The 20,507-nt window shown below is 40.3% G+C and overlaps 1 protein-coding gene across 1 annotated transcript; it reads left to right on the top strand.

Annotated features, from left to right (window-relative positions):
* The first annotated feature begins 12,011 nt into the window (after positions 1-12,011).
* Positions 12,012-20,235, top strand: LOC117520560 (phospholipase A and acyltransferase 3-like). The gene is made up of 5 exons (XM_034181876.1): positions 12,012-12,104; positions 12,354-12,426; positions 16,650-16,758; positions 17,541-17,803; positions 18,840-20,235. The coding sequence occupies exons 2-5, from the start codon at positions 12,412-12,414 to the stop codon at positions 18,960-18,962; spliced, it is 510 nt and encodes a 169-aa protein (XP_034037767.1). The 5' UTR covers positions 12,012-12,104; positions 12,354-12,411; the 3' UTR covers positions 18,963-20,235.
* The last annotated feature ends 272 nt before the right edge of the window (positions 20,236-20,507 follow it).

The following is a 20,507-nucleotide window of genomic DNA, read 5'->3' as shown; positions in this document are numbered from 1 at the left end:
ACCTAATCTAATACTAATCTGACCAACATCTCTCTCTCTCTCTCTCTCTCTGGTTGTCTGTTGATGAAACTACGGTATTAATGCACGCAAAAACTCTTCTCTTAAAAAACCCATGAAGTATAGAGAGACTGTCATGTTTATGAGCATTGTAAAAGTTTGATAAATCTCACCCGCCCTCATGGGTGCAGTTTGGTGGGGGATAGGGGGGACATGTCCCCCCCACCTTTTCAACCAGGGGGAACAGAATATGGTATGTCCCCCCCCACCTTCTGACATATATGTGTGTACTTGAAATATGCTATGCCAGTCTTTTGTGCAAACCATGTCAGTCTTATGTGCAAAACCATGTCAGAATAGTATCTTTGTTTCTGCAAGTTTGTATTTTTAGCAGCATTGACTTGTTTACAACACCTGTTTCTTGTTTGTCACATTCAGAATTTTCTGGGACTGCATTTGCCCAGATTTGAAACCAAAAATAGTTGCCTCTAGGGACTAGTGTCTACACATAAGTATCAAAGGACCATATGCTAATTTACTAAATTCTGAAAGTTAGAAAAGGAAATCAGAAAAGCTATCTGGGACCTCAGAAAGCCCATCTGCAATTATTGCTTGATCTCCAAAATAAGTCTATGCAAGCGAAATTATGTTCAGTATGAGTGTTGTCATTAGTGCCACTTCGAAAATTAAATTCATGATAAGTAATTTATCCTAAACTTATGATCTCTTGTTTTTTCAAACTTATGCAAAAACAAATCTTGAGAAAAAAAGTACAATATGCGATAGTTAATAATTGTTAAGAGCCTGTTCTTTCATATTTATGAATACATTTTACCACATTGCAGTTGTTTTTTTAATGAAAACTCATTCTTTTTGAGTTCGACACATGTGGTGATACTTTATTTACACCAGGATGTTAATAAAATCAATGCTGGCTATTCTCAGAATAAAGTACTTATATCCACAGTTTCAAATTGCATAAGTCAAATGGTGTCCACTTTATTGTCTTCTCAAAACATTAAAATTACTGTTCTGGATGCTCAGAATGCATCTGAGCTTATCTAGAAACCTTTGGCCTAAAGCGGCCCCCAAGCCCCCTGCCTATGGGTTTCAGCCTTGGGGAGCCTCGCACTTTGTCCCCCCCAATTTCTAGTTCTAAATTGCACCCTTGCCCTCCCTGAATTGAAATCGGTATCACACGTCACTGATATGCATGTGAGGTAACAAAGCTTTATTTGGGGAGTCACGTAATTTTTCGAAGGGTGAAGCGAGGTATTAAAACATCTTGCAGTAGCACTTGTGCTTTGAAAGATCAGTACTGTGTAGACTGTATAGCCGTCTGTTTTTTCTTTCACCAAAACATCAAATCTAGGCTTTCACTTCAAATGGACTTTCTGTAAAAATGTAGCTGAACTTTCAGGTCTTCTTTTGTAGAAAATTTATCATTGTAAAGTGTTGGTGTGCAGTGACTGTATCAGCTATCAGTAGTATTGTGACATGTTCATCCAGGGGTTGGCAGGACTTCATTTACAACAGATATTTACAAATTCATTAAAAATAAAAATAAAAAACCCTAAGAAATCACGTGCACATAAGTATTCACAGCATTTGCCATCAATCAATCAATCAATCAATTTTTTTATATAGCGCCAAATCACAACAAACAGTTGCCCCAAGGCGCTTTATATTGTAAGGCAAGGCCATACAATAATTATGTAAAACCCCAACGGTCAAAACGACCCCCTGTGAGCAAGCACTTGGCTACAGTGGGAAGGAAAAACTCCCTTTTAACAGGAAGAAACCTCCAGCAGAACCAGGCTCAGGGAGGGGCAGTCTTCTGCTGGGACTGGTTGGGGCTGAGGGAGAGAACCAAGAAAAAGACATGCTGTGGAGGGGAGCAGAGATCAATCACTAATGATTAAATGCAGAGTGGTGCATACAGAGCAAAAAGAGAAAGAAACAGTGCATCATGGGAACCCCCCAGCAGTCTACGTCTATAGCAGCATAACTAAGGGATGGTTCAGGGTCACCTGATCCAGCCCTAACTATAAGCTTTAGCAAAAAGGAAAGTTTTAAGCCTAATCTTAAAAGTAGAGAGGGTGTCTGTCTCCCTGATCTGAATTGGGAGCTGGTTCCACAGGAGAGGAGCCTGAAAGCTGAAGGCTCTGCCTCCCATTCTACTCTTACAAACCCTAGGAACTACAAGTAAGCCTGCAGTCTGAGAGCGAAGCGCTCTATTGGGGTGATATGGTACTACGAGGTCCCTAAGATAAGACGGGACCTGATTATTCAAAACCTTATAAGTAAGAAGAAGAATTTTAAATTCTATTCTAGAATTAACAGGAAGCCAATGAAGAGAGGCCAATATGGGTGAGATATGCTCTCTCCTTCTAGTCCCCGTCAGTACTCTAGCTGCAGCATTTTGAATTAACTGAAGGCTTTTTAGGGAACTTTTAGGACAACCTGATAATAATGAATTACAATAGTCCAGCCTAGAGGAAATAAATGCATGAATTAGTTTTTCAGCATCACTCTGAGACAAGACCTTTCTGATTTTAGAGATATTGCGTAAATGCAAAAAAGCAGTCCTACATATTTGTTTAATATGCGCTTTGAATGACATATCCTGATCAAAAATGACTCCAAGATTTCTCACAGTATTACTAGAGGTCAGGGTAATGCCATCCAGAGTAAGGATCTGGTTAGACACCATGTTTCTAAGATTTGTGGGCCAAGTACAATAACTTCAGTTTTATCTGAGTTTAAAAGCAGGAAATTAGAGGTCATCCATGTCTTTATGTCTGTAAGACAATCCTGCAGTTTAGCTAATTGGTGTGTGTCCTCTGGCTTCATGGATAGATAAAGCTGGGTATCATCTGCGTAACAATGAAAATTTAAGCAATACCGTCTAATAATACTGCCTAAGGGAAGCATGTATAAAGTAAATAAAATTGGTCCTAGCACAGAACCTTGTGGAACTCCATAATTAACTTTAGTCTGTGAAGAAGATTCCCCATTTACATGAACAAATTGTAATCTATTAGACAAATATGATTCAAACCACCGCAGCGCAGTGCCTTTAATACCTATGGCATGCTCTAATCTCTGTAATAAAATTTTATGGTCAACAGTATCAAAAGCAGCACTGAGGTCTAACAGAACAAGCACAGAGATGAGTCCACTGTCCGAGGCCATAAGAAGATCATTTGTAACCTTCACTAATGCTGTTTCTGTACTATGATGAATTCTAAAACCTGACTGAAACTCTTCAAATAGACCATTCCTCTGCAGATGATCAGTTAGCTGTTTTACAACTACCCTTTCAAGAATTTTTGAGAGAAAAGGAAGGTTGGAGATTGGCCTATAATTAGCTAAGATAGCTGGGTCAAGTGATGGCTTTTTAAGTAATGGTTTAATTACTGCCACCTTAAAAGCCTGTGGTACATAGCCAACTAACAAAGATAGATTGATCATATTTAAGATCGAAGCATTAAATAATGGTAGGGCTTCCTTGAGCAGCCTGGTAGGAATGGGGTCTAATAAACATGTTGATGGTTTGGATGAAGTAACTAATGAGAATAACTCAGACAGAACAATCGGAGAGAAAGAGTCTAACCAAATACCGGCATCACTGAAAGCAGCCAAAGATAACGATACGTCTTTGGGATGGTTTATGAGTAATTTTTTCTCTAATAGTTAAAATTTTGTTAGCAAAGAAAGTCATGAAGTCATTACTAGTTAAAGTTAATGGAATACTCAGCTCAATAGAGCTCTGACTCTTTGTCAGCCTGGCTACAGTGCTGAAAAGAAACCTGGGGTTGTTCTTATTTTCTTCAATTAGTGATGAGTAGAAAGATGTCCTAGCTTTACGGAGGGCTTTTTTATAGAGCAACAGACTCTTTTTCCAGGCTAAGTGAAGATCTTCTAAATTAGTGAGACGCCATTTCCTCTCCAACTTACGGGTTATCTGCTTTAAGCTACGAGTTTGTGAGTTATACCACGGAGTCAGACACTTCTGATTTAAAGCTCTCTTTTTCAGAGGAGCTACAGCATCCAAAGTTGTCTTCAATGAGGATGTAAACTATTGACGAGATACTCTATCTCCCTTACAGAGTTTAGGTAGCTACTCTGCACTGTGTTGGTATATGGCATTAGAGAACATAAAGAAGGAATCATATCCTTAAACCTAGTTACAGCGCTTTCTGAAAGACTTCTAGTGTAATGAAACTTATTCCCCACTGCTGGGTAGTCCATCAGAGTAAATGTAAATGTTATTAAGAAATGATCAGACAGAAGGGAGTTTTCAGGGAATACTGTTAAGTCTTCTATTTCCATACCATAAGTCAGAACAAGATCTAAGATATGATTAAAGTGGTGGGTGGACTCATTTACTTTTTGAGCAAAGCCAATAGAGTCTAATAATAGATTAAATGCAGTGTTGAGGCTGTCATTCTCAGCATCTGTGTGGATGTTAAAATCGCCCACTATAATTATCTTATCTGAGCTAAGCACTAAGTCAGACAAAAGGTCTGAAAATTCACAGAGAAACTCACAGTAACGACCAGGTGGACGATAGATAATAACAAATAAAACTGGTTTTTGGGACTTCCAATTTGGATGGACAAGACTAAGAGACAAGCTTTCAAATGAATTAAAGCTCTGTCTGGGTTTTGGATTAATTAATAAGATGGAATGGAAGATTGCTGCTAATCCTCCACCCCGGCCCGTGCTACGAGCATTCTGACAGTTAGTGTGACTCGGGGGTGTTGACTCATTTAAACTAACATATTCATCCTGCTGTAACCAGGTTTCTGTTAGGCAGAATAAATCAATATGTTGATCAATTATTATATCATTTACCAACAGGGACTTAGAAGAGAGAGACCTAATGAAGTGCAAAATTTAGATCAGGTGCATCCAGTAGCGTAGCAACCTCAGCATGGGCCCCAGTGCAAGATATACAGTTGTATGCAAACGTTTGGGCACGCCTGATAATTTTCATGATTTTCCTTTATAAATCATTGGTTGTCTGGATATAGCAGATGCACACACTGATATTTGAGAAGTGAAATTAAGTTTCTAATATTTACAGAAAGTGTGCAATAATTATTTGAACAAAATTTGGCAGGTGCATAAATTTGGGCACCCTTGCCATTTTATTGATTTGAATACATTTAGCACTAATTATTGGAACACAAAATTGGTTTGGTAAGCTCATTGACCCTTGACCTCCTTACACAGGTGAATCCAGTCATGAGAAAGGGTATTTAAGGTGGCCATTTACAAATGTTTCTCCTCTTTGCATCTCTTCTAATGAGTGGCAACACGGGAGCCTCTAAACAACTCTCAAATAACCTGAAAACAGATTGTTCAACATCATAGTTTAGGGGAAGGATACAAAAAGCTGTTTCAGAGATTTCAGCTATTAGTTTCCGCTGTGAGGAACATAGTGAGGAAATGGAAGACCACAGGCACAGTACTAGTTAAGGCCCGAAGTGGCAGGCCAAGAAAAATGTCAAATAAGCAGAAGCGACAGATGGTGAGAACAGTCATAGTCAACCCACAGACCTGCTCCAAAGACCTACAACATGATCTTGCTGCAGATAGTGTCTCTGTGCATCGTTCAACTATACAGCGCACTTTGCACAAAGAGATGCTGTATGATACTGTAATGCAGAGGAAGCCTTTTCTGTGTACATGCCACAGACAGAGTTGCTTGAGGTATGCTAAAGCACATTTGGACAAGCCAGCTTCATTTTGGAATAAGGTGCGGTAGACTGATGAAACTAAAATTGAGTTATTTGGACATAACAAGAGGCGGTATGCATGGCTGAAAAAGAACATGGCATTCCAAGAAAAACACTTGCTACCTACAGTAAAATTTGGAGGTGGTTCCATCATGCTGTGGGGCTGTGTGGCCAGTGCAGGTACGGGGAATCTTGTTAAAGTTGAGGGTCACATGGATTCCAGTCAATATCAGCAGATTCTTGAGAACAATGTTCATGAATCAGTGACAAAACTGATGTTGCACCGGGGCTGGATCTTTCAACAAGACAATAACCCCAAACACTGCTCAAAATCTACTAAGGCATTCATGCAGGTGAACAAGTACAACATTCTGGAATGGCCATCTCAGTCCCAAGACCTGAATATTATTTAAAATCTGTGGTGTGATTATAAGCGAGCTGTCCATGCTAGGAAACCAACAAACCCGACTGAACTGGAGATGTTTTGTAAAGAAGAATGGTCCAAAATACCTTCAACCAGAATCCAGACTCTCATTGGAAGCTATAGGAAGCATTTAGAGGCTGTTATTTCTGCAAAAGGAGGGTCTACTAAATATTGATGTATTGTTTCTGTTGGGGTGCCCAAATTTATGCACCTGCCTAATTTTGTTTAGAGTTATTGCACACTTTCTGTAAATCCTATGAACGTCATTTCACTTCTCAAATATCACTGTGTTTGTCTGCTGTATGATATATTTAACTGGAACTGCTGATCCAAACAACCACTGATTTATAAAGGAAAATCATAGAAATCATCAGGGGTGCCCAAACGTTTGCATACAACTGCACTGACGGGCCCTACACCCATATTACCAGTTATTAGACGTACATGCGCAATCATGCGCAATCACACACAATCACGCACAAGCATGCACCCACACCCACACTACAAGGTCTTTAGATTTTTACCAACACTGTGTTGGATTTTACAATCAAATACAGGATTTGGATTATTGTATTAGACATTTAAGAGGTCAACAATCTAGATTTAACACCCCAACTCTGAAACATATGTGAACAACAGTCTGTAGCCAACATACCTCATTATGACATCAGACAGCAGGGGAAACTGTCTAATTTATGGCGGTGTTGAAATGATGACAAAATAATTTTTCTTGCAAAGTCAAGAGTCCACCCCTACATGGTAAACCTTAAGGCAAGAAGAGATGATAACAAGAGCATTCCATGCCCGAATATCTATCTGTGGTGCAAATTTATATATGAATGTTGAAGTCACCAATAACACTATGTAACACAATTTTTGTTCCTGGCTTCTAAGTGTTATATTTCAACTGCTTATGTCTAAAGTGTATGGAAAAATGACTTCATTCAGCACAAACTTTGATTTTATTTTTTTTTTTTTTTACGTTCTAGAAAGTTCTAAACATTTCTTGAAATTTCTAGATAATTCTAGAAACTTCTAGAAAATTCTGGACAGTTCTAGCAGTTAAAGAATATTCTAGAAGACTACTCAGTAGTAGTGAAGGTAAATCGAGAATATTCTCGAAAACAGACAAATTTCAAAATATCATTGTCCTGAGCACAGAAGCAAAGTTTCTGTGGAATAACAGCTATTTTCTATTTACTTAAGGCATAAAAGGTTAGGAAAACACACTGTGTACCCAGGAACAAAACAAAAACAAAAAATTTGTCACATAGTGTAATCAGAATGTTATCTGCAGTAAGTTGACGAGTTAGAGATTATTTCACCAAAATCATCTAAGAATTCAAAGTATGGGCCAGGGGGCCTATATACAGTGACAAAGTAATATGGCTGATTTTTATTCTTGTGATCTTGCCAATACGTAGCATTGTGGGCAATGCAGAGAATTCAGTGTTCAAACAAATTATATTTATGATCCCCAACAACTAATGAACTAAACCTAGATTTATAAATAAGAGCAACACCCCCACCTTGCTTCGCATCACGAGGGACGTAACTAAATGTGTATGTCCGCGGGAAGGCTGTTGTGGCTGCCTTGGTCCCTTGCCGTGTCTCTCCTTTTTGTGTGTTGTTTGTCTGTTTCGCCTCCAGGTGGCACGCAAGTAGAGCTGAGGTACCATTCTCGCACCTGAGATTCATCTGCTCCTTGCACCTGTGACTCATCTGTCTATGATGAACAGTGGTGTACTTAAACCCCGGCTTTCAGCTCATCAGTGTTAGAATCTGAGATCAGCTTGAGATATGATACCAGCCTGATACCAGAACCTACCAAGAGATTTCACAGAGACTTCCCCAGAGTGAATTCTGAGCTTCCAGCAGCTTCTTTTCAAGGTAACCTGGCCGCTCTGTTTTCTGTAACAGAGTTTCTGACGTTCGGTGTTTCCAGATGCCTTCCTGTGCTGGCTTCCATGCCACAACGTCTGCTCATTCTTCCACCGCCCAGAGCAGGCCCTGTCTTCACTCTCCAGGCTCCCTCATCCAGTTATTTACTTCTGTTGCACATTTATTGTAAATAAATATCCTTTTGTTCATTCCTGTTCTCGTCATTACTCCCAGCATTTGGGTCCATTACCTGTTTGGTTCAGCTCTGCCAGAACACCTAACCATAACACAGGCCTCATTTAAGGGGAGGACAGCTATAGGTTTAAGCCAGGTTTCACATAACCCAATCATATCTAAGTGGTGATCCATAATTAGATCATTAATCAATAGTGATTTTGAGGACAGTGATCTTATGTTAATAAGACCCAGACGAAGGACCTCAATGTGGTTGATAGTTGGACTGTTTGGATTTAGGGGTGGTCCCAGAGTAGCATATATAGGATGCCTGGAAGTTGGTTTAGGTTTGAGACATTGCACACAGGTTGTAGGTAGCAAACACAAAATATTTGATATTGCCGGAATAGCCAGTGGGCCATCCTCAATTTCAATGTCATCCAAATGTAGTAATGGATATTAAGTTTGGAAAGCATATCACTCTATGATTTTTATGGGCACGTCTGCGGAAACAGGCCACAGTCTCAACTTGATGAATTTCCCTCCCTACCACATAAACTGCACAATCGCCATAGTGATTTATCATAAGCCTTGCAGGATCTCTAATCACCTGCTCCATGGCCTGTTGTAAAGAGGAGGGAAGGGCACCAGAGACTGTTAATTGATGCCGACACTTCTTTCTGGCAAGGTCACAAGTCCTCTCTATGTCCATTTATGTGACCTCAGAGTGCTTCATTCTGACATCATTGGTGCCGACGTGAATAACAATGTGGCTCTATCTAGTGTCATGTTCCTTTGTCTGTCTACCCTTCTGCAGCGTCAACACCCAGAGATGAGAGGCAATGTCGGGAGCTCTGGCCTCAGGAATACATTTAACGTCAGCCAGCATCTGTAACCTGACTTTGCGAGTGATAGAATCCCCTATCACTAAAGCTCAGTGTTTCAGCCTGGTGATAGGACTGGAAGTCACCCATATGCTCAAAGGACTAACAACAGGCATATCTAAGGGAGTAAACTGGTTCACAGTGCGAAGTGACGAGTGTGTTCAGGGTACCACAACCAGACACCAAGCCCTACGTGACTTCTTCCGCCTAACCATGGTCTGAAAGCTGACATCCACAGCTGGCGATTTGAGGCTAATGCTAATGCACACGCTAGCCAGCCCAACACTAACCTCGTCTCCAGTGCCCGTAACATCTAAATCCACTGAATTAGGAAGCTGTTCTAGCTTACGGACACGGCTCTCTAAAAGAGCCACCCTCTCTGCCAGCATCGTGCAGGATTGATGTAAATTGTAAAGTGGTGTACTTTGTGCACCAGAAAATCCAAGAATGTAGCCAAGCTAGCGTGAGCTAACTGCTAACGAAAATGAGAACCACTCCTAAGATTCACACAGGAATAGAATAATGAGCTACAATTCACAGCAGTTAAACTGAAAAACACAACAGAAGTAGTAGACTGGTAGTAACAGTAATAAAAGAAGCGATTAAAAAAAAAAAATCATGCTAACTGACAGCCAGACAGACACATAAATAAACGCAGGTGATTTTAGTAAGTTCTTGGTGGATGTAATAAAATGAAGCCTATGGTAGGACACGATGGAAGAGAGATGTCTTTGTTTTGTTTTTACACTTTATTTAAAGATCTTCTGACCAAACAGCAACCATGTAACATGTAAAAAACAGAGCTCTCGTGAAACTGGCATACTCGTACAGCGTGATCAGACAGGGAAGGAACATGGCAACCCGCCACAGTCAGATTATTATAAGATACCCCAAGTTCCCTGAAAAATATTTGGCTCAGTAGAAGGGCATCTTGCGAGCCTTGTGCTTATCAAAATCCTCTGTTACATCCCCAATGTCCAACTCCCTGGCTCTTGAGTTTTCAGTAGAGAGGATAGCTAAGCCACTCAGCCGCTCCTGCTCCATACAGCTCCTTGGGTATGTCTTCATCATTTTTAACTTGAAAAATAATCTCTCAGCTGACGTCACTGTCACCGACAATGTCAGAAACAAGAGGAGTGGCCGGGCTCAGACTCGGCGATGGTCTGCTCGCACTACCTACTGGCCATGATGAAAAATCCAAAACTGTCTAATTTAGTCAGCTTTGCTCTCTTCTCTCCTCACCTTATCTTATTTTTCTTTTCTGTCCTTTCTGTTATTACTGCTGGATTTGTGTTTGTATATATATATATATATATATATATATACACAAACCAGTCTAAATCTGTGATAGTGAGCACTTCTCCTTTGCTGAGATAATCCATCCCACCTCACAGGTGTGCCATATCAAGATGCTGATTAGACACCATGATTAGTGCACAGGTGTGCCTTAGACTGCCCACAATAAAAGGCCACTCTGAAAGGTGCAGTTTTATCACACAGCACAATGCCACAGATGTCGCAAGATTTGATGGAGCGTGCAGTTGGCATGCTGACAGCAGGAATGTCAACCAGAGCTGTTGCTCGTGTATTGAATGTTCATTTCTCTACCATAAGCCGTCTCCAAAGGCTTTTCAGAGAATTTGGCAGTACATCCAACCAGCCTCACAACCGCAGACCACGTGTAACCACACCAGCCCAGGACCTCCACATCCAGCATGTTCACCTCCAAGATTGTCTGAGACCAGCCACTCAGACAGCTGCTGAAACAATCGGTTTGCATAACCAAAGAATTTCTGCACAAACTGTCAGAAACTGTCTCAGGGAAGCTCATCTGCATGCTCGTCGTCCTCATCGGGGTCTCGACCTGACTCCAGTTCATCGTCGTAACCGACTTGAGTGGGCAAATGCTCACATTCGCTGGAGTTTGGCACATTGGAGAGGTGTTCTCTTCACGGATGATGCGAAGGAGATGTGTTGCACTGCATGAGGCAAATGGTGGTCACACCAGATACTGACTGGTATCCCCCCCCCAATAAAACAAAACTGCACCTTTCAGAGTGGCCTTTTATTGTGGACAGTCTAAGGCACACCTGTGCACTAATCATGGTGTCTAATCAGTATCTTGGTATGGCACACCTGTGAGGTGGGATGGATTATCTCAGCAAAGGAGAAGTGCTCGCTATCACAGATTTAGACTGGACAATATTTGAGGGAAATGGTGATATTGTGTATGTGGAAAAAGTTTTAGATCTTTGAGTTCATCTCATACAAAATGGGAGCAAAACCAAAAGTGTTGCGTTTATATTTTTGTTGAGTATATATATATATATATATAATATATATAATTATTACTTATTTACCCCAACAACTAAAAATCAGGTTGGACACTTGTCAAAAGTAAAGTGACTTCTGAGTTCTTGTATACAGTAGTTGAGCACTGGTTAAGCACATATTTATATGCTCCTTTTGCAATGTCTCATGGATGTGCCTGTCACATAGTATGATGGAAATATCCTTATCCTAAGGATTTAGTATTGTTAAAGACTCTGCATGCCAAGATAAGTCAAAAACATAATTCTACAAACACAAAGGTTTGAAAAGACAGGCACTAAGAGTAATGTGTTTTAAGCTTGTATGTGGTTCTTGGGCATAATTACGATAAATGTTTTATAGTAACATGTCTATATCAATATGATATATACTATATACAGTGATACAATTTATAAAACTTCTCTTTGGCCTGTTTTGATTTGTCAGCATAGAGCTGTTGAAGCTGACAGTGATAAACCCTTAATCTCTGTCCATGTTTGAGATTTTTATGTCCTTGATTTTGACATCGAGAGAATTTAGTACTGCTATAACGTACTGATGCAGAAGGTGGCAGCAATGCAACAATAACAATAAGGATGCTGGACGTTGTTAAACATCAAAGAAGAAGAAGGTCCACGGAAGATTTTGAAGATTGTAACTTCGGCTTGTAAACATCAAAAGTAAACGGTAAATCTGTGAAAAATATTGTCATGACAGCTAATGATTTCTTTTGTATGTTATATTGCAATTCCTGTTGGATGTTGTTGGTGTTGAGAGTGAAACGAAGTTGAGCTAAAAATGTACTTTCGGTTGTGGCTAGCTGTAGCTGCAGGCCGGTTGATCAGAGATGAAGTTGGAACACATCAGAAATGCTGACGCTCATTAATCGCTCTTATGTGCTGTTATATTTAGAATGCAAAATGATTTCTGCTGCAGGTGCTGAGGATCATCTGAAAGGTCAAAGCTGGTCAAGTGTTACAGACGAAGAACCATTATGGCCCCTACTATAGTAAGTAGGAAGGGAAAAAAGCATTCACGAATTTGATTGATATATGTTCTATTGTTATTACTTCAACCAAGAAGATATGACTTTGCTGCATTTGTTAGTCAAAAATATGTAAACATCAACAGATGTGTGACATTTGGTGGTGAAAAAGGTCTTGGGTCAAGGATGAGGTGTGTACATTTTGATCCACACCTATTGTGTTTTTCGACTTCAGCGCAGCTTGAACTCTGTAAAGTTACATATTCTTCTGCAAAGGCTGACCAATCTCAGTGTAGACAAGTGCCTGATTCTTTGCATCAGAGACATTTTGTCTTGTTGCACCCAGAGAGTATGTGTTAATGGTACTTTGTCAGGGGTGTACACTATAAGTACAGGTTGCCCACAAGGCAGAGTTCTTTCTCCTTTGCTTTTTACATTATTTACAAACAAGTTTGCTCTAAAAAGTAGAAATTAAATGGATAAAACATGCAGATGATATGGCATTAGTTGGTCTGTTGCGGAAAACTGACCCTTCCGATGAGGATTCCTATTTTGCACACATTAAAAGCCCTTGGTGTAATAACAGCCACTTAGAAATCAGTGTGTCAAACACAAAGGAGGCTGGCAATGGAGCTGGTTTCACTTAATGGCCAAGCTGTTGAAACTGAAAACTTTTCAATATCAAGGTACAGATTTTCACTGTCGGCTGGGTTTCTTAGAAAATACTGAGTACATTTTTAAGAAATGTTCACAGCGACTCTGTCTCCTCAGAAGACAGCTGTTTGGGTGTCAATGCATATAGTATTGAACTTGTGCACACAAACACACCTTGAAACTGTATTTTTCACATTTCTGTGTGGTTTGACAACTTAAGTTGCAAATGCAAGAATAAGCTACAACCCCAATTCCAATGAAGTAGGAACATTGTGTAAAAGTAAATAAAAACAGAATACAATGATTTGCAATCCTCTTCAACCTATATTCCATTGAATCCACCACAAAGACAAGATATTTAATGTTCAAACTGATAAACTTTATTGTTTTTGTGTAAATAAATATTTGCTCATTTTGAAATGGATGCCTTCAACACGTTTCAAAAAAGCTGAGACAGTGGTATGTTTACCACTGTGTTACATCACCTTTCCTTCTAAAAACACTCAATAAGCATTTGGGAACTGAGGACACTAGTTGTTGAAGCTTTCTAGGTGGAATTCTTTCCCATTCTTGCTTGATGTACGACTTCAATCAATCAATCATCAACTTTTTTCTTATATAGCGCCAAATCACAACAAACAGTTGCCCCAAGGCGCTCCAGACTTCAGTTGTTTAACAGTCTGGGGTCTCCGTTGTCATATTTTGCGCTTCATAATGTGCCACACATTTTCAAAGGGCAACAGGTCTGGACTGCAGGCAGGCCAGTCTAGTACCCGCACTCTTTTACTATGAAGCCACGCTGTTGTAACACGTGCAGAATGTGGCTTGGCATTGTCTTGCTGAAATAAGCAGGGACGTCCCTGAAAAAGATGTTGCTTGGATGGCAGCATGTGTTGCTCCAAAACTTGGATGTACCTTTCAGCATTGATGGTGCCATCACAGATGTGTAAGTTGCCCATGCCATCACAGATGCTGGCTTTTGAAGTTTGCAATGGTAACAATCTGGATGGTCTTTTTCTTCTTTTGTCTGGAGGACACAACGTCCATGATTTCCAAAAACAATTTAAAATGTGAACTCATCAGACCAGAGCACACTATTCCACTTTGCATCTGTCCATTTCAAATGAGTTTGGGCCCACAGAAGGCGGTGGCATTTCTGGATGTTATTGATGTATGGCTTTTGCTTTGCATGGTAGAGTTTTAACTTGCACTTGTAGATGTAGCGACAAACTGTGTTAACTGACAATGGTTTTCTGAAGTGTTCCTGAGCCCACGTGGTAAGGTCCTTTACACAGTGATGTCTTTTTTTTTAATGCAGTGTCGTCTGAGGGATTGAAGATCACGGGCATTCAGTGGAGGTTTTTGGCTTGCCTCTTATGTGTAGAAAGTTCTCCAGATTCTCTGAATCTTCTGATTATATTATGGACTGTAGATGATGGAATCCCTAAATTCCTTGCAATTGAACATTGAGAAACATTGTTCTTAAACTGTTGGACTAGTTTTTCAGGTAGTTGTTCACAAGGTGGTATTCCTCGCCCCATCTTTGCTTGTGAATGGCTGAGCCTTTTGGGGATGCTCCTTTTATACCCAATCATGACACTTACAATTAGTGTCCTCAGTTCCCAAATGCTTATTGAGTGTTGTTAGAAGGAAAGGTGATATAACACAGTGGTAAACATACCACTGTCCCAGCTTTTTTTTAAATGTGTTGCAGGCATCCATTTCAAAATGAGCAAATATTTGCACAAAAAACAATAAAGTTATCAGTTTGAACATGAAATATCTTGTCTTTGTGGTGTATTCAATTGAATATAGGTTTAAGAGGATTTGCAAATCATTGTATTCTATTTAATTTACATTTCACACAATGTCCCAACTTTTTGGAATTGGGGTTGTAAACAGAATTGTGTCAGTGGTGAGCAAAATAGTGGGAAAACTCTTAAAACATCTGACCCACCTCTACACTGATGGGACAAGGGGGAAAGATAAAAGAATCACTGCAGATAGGCTGCACCCCCATTTTTGGCCACTTTGAGCTTCTGAAGTCTGGGAGGCGCTTCAGACTTTCTGTAGGTATGGTCAGATATCTGGGTCCTATGGGACATCTGGGTCCTGAGTACTATGTACATAGTAACCAGAGAGCCGCTGAAAACAAACCGCTGTCACGCTCATTTCCTACTTGACGTCCATCGTGCTCGCAGCGTTCTGCCGCGGCTTTTTCTACTTAATATACACCAGTTTTTACACAGAATAAAATCGTGTGTTGCAGTTGGCTGTACCAACCACGATAAGTTAAAAGATCAAAAAGTGCGTTTTTTGTCAAGCTCCCAAAGCGCCACATTCTGCTTCATTCCTCATTACGCTCGGCTCGCAGGAACACGTTCTGTCTTCGGCTGTGAGTTCTCCACTCTCAGGCGGTCCAGCTCTTCCTTTTAGGACACCTGTTCTGTGTTAACGTAATCATGTGACGTTGGACAAGGCGAGTCCTCATGATCAGTCAAGTCAGCTGGAGGTAGGAACTCTCTGGGTGAGGTTACTGCTGTAGCAAGTTCACCAAGAGAGGCAGCTGCAGGAGGTGAGCCGAAACAAAGCTTCGACTTCGGCCTCATTGGCCTGGGGCGTGGCTGGTTGAGACGCTTCACATTTCTGCTTTGGCTGTGGCGTTCCACAGCCTTTGAAGCACTATTACTGCAGCACATGATCGTGGCATTCTCTGTGAAAACTGGTACTGGTTCTACTTAAGTAGAAAAAAATGTGGCAGAACGATGCAAGCGTGATGAACGTCAAGTAGGAAATGAATGTGACAGCGGTTGTTTTCAGCGGCTTGCTGGTTATATGCGTGTTAATGTGTGAGCGCACATCAGGGACCCGGATGTCCAACCATACCTACGCCATTTGGCATGACCAAATCGGCAGGCCTTTGCGAATAAACAGCAGTAAAGACGACTATATCAACAATGGTTGCGAGTGTGCGTACAGTTTGTTTTCAGCGGCGACCCAAAATGGCAGCCGTAACTATGCGGAAGTGATGTAGGCCCGACCGTACCTATAGAAAAATATATATATATATATATTTAAAATATCCTTTATCTGAAATTGCTATCATCATAATACCCAATGTGACAGCACACATACTTGACTGAGGTGCTGTTTTATATATTGAAATTAATTTATTAATTTTCTTTTTATTTTTGAAATCTCTTATTTAATTGAAGATGAGTGATCCAGATCAAAGGTCTGCTGTCAGGATCATAGCTGAGGATAAAAAAAAAATAGCAATCAGGATCATAGATAAACATTCAACCATGAGTGACCAGGATCAAAGTCACAGACCAGCAATCAGGATCAAGATTTGGGGATCAGGATCAAAGATGAGTGATCCACAGGGCAGCAATCAAAGAGGGAAATGGTCAGCATGTAATAATGATAACAAAAGAGAATATAAACAAGATTGTTTAACCTTGGTGGAGGTATTGGTCTTCGTTTCCTGTCTTATCCCTAAATGTTTTATCTTTATTGACCATTAAAGAGTCAACCATGTAAACGTTGAAACAATGTTGCAGAGTCACTATTTTCTTTTTTCTCAATCCCAGTATGATGACAAACCAGAGCCCGGAGACCTGATAGAAATCTTCCGTGGCTCTTATCAGCACTGGGCAGTGTACATCGATGATGGCATGGTTGTCCACTTGGCACCACCATGTGAGTCACAGTTGCCTGAACTGCTCCTGCCTGCCTGATGGGGAGAAACTCTGTCCAGTCATTTTTAAGACTTGAAAGCTCAGTTTCATGATGAAATGCAGGCCCTGGCAAATACCATCAAATACAGTGGTGCCTGAAAGTTAGTGAACCCTTGAGATATAACATATCAGAATGTTGGGGACATGAACATTTCCAAGTCATTGAAGATGTCTTGGACTTAATTTATATCATTTGTTAAAAATACAAACAGTATGGTACCGTATGGTAAATCTGTCTGCAGGAGGCTGTTCTCAAAAAACTGAGTGACCGAGACTAGTGAGGAAAGCCACCAAGACACCCAGACAACTTTGAAGAAGTTATAGGCTTCTGTGGCTGTGATTGGAGAAACCGTGCAAGTTTTGCATTTTGCATCAATACTCACAGCTTCATCGTAGCGTGGAGCAGAGAAGGATTTTCAGACAACAGATCAAATCAAGGTTTACATCCTCCATGTGGCTTCTGGCAAACTAGCTGAATTGAAGTCTTTTTTTTTTTGTTTTTTTTAAGAAAATCTTCCTCTATACCACTTCATCATCAAGCTGTAGTTGGTAAACCTTTGACTGGTAGCATATAAAATGTCATTCCAACACTCAGACATGTATAGTACCTCAAGGGCCGCACAGTTTGCTTCTGGAGTAATAAAATATTTATCTATCTAATGTTTGGGCACCACTGTGCATTAAACAAGTGACTGTTTTGTGTAACCCCTGTATAACTGCATCTTTCACACTTTTGTCTGGCAGCTGATGTTCCAGATGCAGGCAGCATGATGTCTGTGTTTGCAGAGAAGGCCGTGGTGAAGAAAGAGTTGCTGTGGGATGTTGCTGGGACCAACCAGTGGAAAATTAACAACAGTTTGGACGACAGTTACAACCCTCGTCCTGCTCGTGTGATTGTGATGGAGGCCTGTGCGCTGGTCGGCGATGAGCTGCCATTCTGCGTCTTCAGGGGGAACTGTGAGCATTTTGTCAATGAGCTGCGCTATGGCAAAGCAGAGTCTCGCCAGGTAGGTGGATTCATGTTTGTCCAGCTGGGCCAACAATCTGCTCAATCTCTATAGTAGTGAAGAAGAATAAAATTCATGTGGGTGCAAATATTATCCATTTAAAATAAAAATACATACGTATGGTGCAGACAATCTGTGTATTGCTTACTTCAATTGTTAACAAAATTATTCAAAACATCCCAGCTTGAAAGTCATAAGTCAGTGAGGACTAGGGAGTAAAGTACTCGCATTTGGATTATTTATTTGTTTATTTAAATTACCTCAAAAGGGCTTCTTTGTAGAAATTAACATACACACTAAATTTTTAAAAATCAGGATAAATTTCTTCATGGTCTGAATTAATTAAAACTTACATGGGTGTGCAGTACTTTATTTTAGGTTTTGGACTGTAATTTTGTGCAGTAAGGTCTTGACTGTTTATTCATTTGAGTACTTAACTTTTGGTGAAAATAAGATTGGCTGACAGGCAAAAATCAACTTAAAGTTGTGCCCCTTGCCCTTATGGACAGTTTACTTGTGACCCAATCATTGCATAAATCACCACACACACAATAGGTGATCACAGAAATCGGTCCATTCCCACCTCTTGAAAGTAACCATCTATCTGCCACAGCCATGTGAAATGTAGGCGTCCCCTTGGCTTTTTCCAGAGCCACTGGAGTCCTCAACACTGAGGCACCTGAGTGATGGATCTTGCACAGAAAAATGCACCACATGGCCAATTTTCATTCTGCCTTCACTCTGTACAGCACTCACATCTTCTTCATGGATCCTCAGGATGTCCCAGAGAGCAGCCTGATAAAAGGAAGCAAACACTTTGTGAAAATCAACATCAGCTACAGAAAAGCACTACCGTTTACATTAACTAAGTACTGATGGATTTCTTGTACAGTGAGAATAAATGTATTCTGACCTAACAAATATGCAACTTGGTCAAATTCTGCTGATTTTTCCTCAGTTGTGGATGTAACTGGAGATTGTAGGTCCTCGTTACATTTCCTGAATAAACAGTGTATGTGTGTTTTGTTCTGCGTAGGTGCGTGAGGCTGGAGAAGCAGCGATGGTTGCAGGTGTGGCGACAGTGGTGGGTCTGGGGATTGTGGCTCTGGCTGGGGCCCTGTTTGGAGGAAGGCAAAAGGAAAAGAAGAATACACAGTGACTTTTCTGAGCTCGACTGGAACAAAATCCGACTCTCCACCCACACTGTCTTCTTAAAGTACAAAATAATTTTGGGGGATGTTTTAATTCATTCTAATTTTGTATTGCTGCCTCATTTTATGCTCAGTTTGGTGAAGTACTCCATGAGTCTCATTTATACTGCTGCCTATGCAAAAAATGAGACCTGAAAAATAGGTTTAGATATTTGAGGTGTTTTACTTTTTCAACTATTCATGGTTGAATGTGGCATGTTGATGGTTGGAAATGTGGTTGATCCACATGCGCACAATTCTAGCTGGACCCAGCAGTCATAGGGTGTGAGGCATGGGTACACCCTAGACAGGACACCAGTCTGTCACAGGGCCACATATAGACAGAAAAACACATTCACACCTGCATGCACACCTATGGTCAATTTAAAGTTTCCAATAAAAAAAAGTACCTGACTTGCATGTCTTTGGATGTGGGAGGAAGCCGAAGCACCTGAATGGAACCCACATACAGTAAACAGGGAGAACATGTAAACTCCACACAAAAAGGCCCCAAGTGGGACACAATCCTACAGCCTATCCCTTCTCCCTTGTTTCACTCGGGGTCACCAGAGGTGGATCTCCATGTTGATTTGGCACTTCTGCACGCAACCCCACATTAGATGGTGGATCACCATTTTTGGCTTTTGTGTGTACTTGCACTTGTAGTATGAGTCCTACGTACTGTTTTATGAATGTGACCCCTGGTCCTATAGTTTCAATTAATACATAAAACACAGGTACAGTACTGAGATATTTATGTATCATGTCTACCTGCTGTCAGACTTGGTGGTCTGTGGGATGTTTTGATATATAATAAATCAATTTGACATTTACATTATACAGCTGTAAATATCAGCTGCAGATCTAGAATATTGAAACAGATTTCAGGTGTGTACAATTGGAATTTATATAAGATCAACTTTATCCCAAAGGAAATAATTTTGCCAGAGTACAATTTAACAAATATTATTTTTATATTCTTTAAGGAAATACCTAGAAAGATAAAGATGGGGCTTTGACAAGTGATTCATTGGTCGAACACCAGCACTGTCACCTTCAGATTAAAAGTTTAGAGCTAATTGGTTACAAATCAGTTAAATAACCAAATATAATGAAAGTGTTTTTGTTGCTGTTTTTTGGGGAGTGGGGGGGATCGAGTTCTGTAATTGAATTTAATTTCCAGTTCCTGACTTTGTAACACTAACTGACGTAAGTCTTGAATAAAGACCCTGCATGACCCTGTGTTTTGTATCATTTAGTGTATTATTTGCATCAGTTATTATTACAGTTGTAGAAAAATTGGTTATTTTCGATTTAATTTGGGATATTTTAAATTGTGTACTTAAAATTCCTGGGTGACTTGGACTACAAGAAACACTGGACAGATTTGGCTCAAACAAGACTGCATGAAAATTCAGTAAGGTGTATCTTATATATTCCAATTCTAAGGTGGAACTAGAAGCACTCAGAGTGCAAACTGCAAACCTCTGCCAAGGCCATAGGGTCACTGACCC

Source organism: Thalassophryne amazonica, chromosome 11 (assembly GCF_902500255.1).
Source record: "Thalassophryne amazonica chromosome 11, fThaAma1.1, whole genome shotgun sequence".
Lineage (NCBI taxonomy): Eukaryota > Metazoa > Chordata > Actinopteri > Batrachoidiformes > Batrachoididae > Thalassophryne > Thalassophryne amazonica.
This window is presented reverse-complemented; position numbering and strand designations above follow the sequence as displayed.

What these genes read in the sequence shown, in the direction of transcription:
- LOC117520560 (XM_034181876.1), top strand. An exon ending in TGTCCACTTGGCACCACCAT is followed by an intron (nt 16,759 to 17,540) that starts GTGAGTCACAGT and finishes TTTGTCTGGCAG; the next exon opens with CTGATGTTCCAGATGCAGGC. An exon ending in GCAAAGCAGAGTCTCGCCAG is followed by an intron (nt 17,804 to 18,839) that starts GTAGGTGGATTC and finishes TGTTCTGCGTAG; the next exon opens with GTGCGTGAGGCTGGAGAAGC.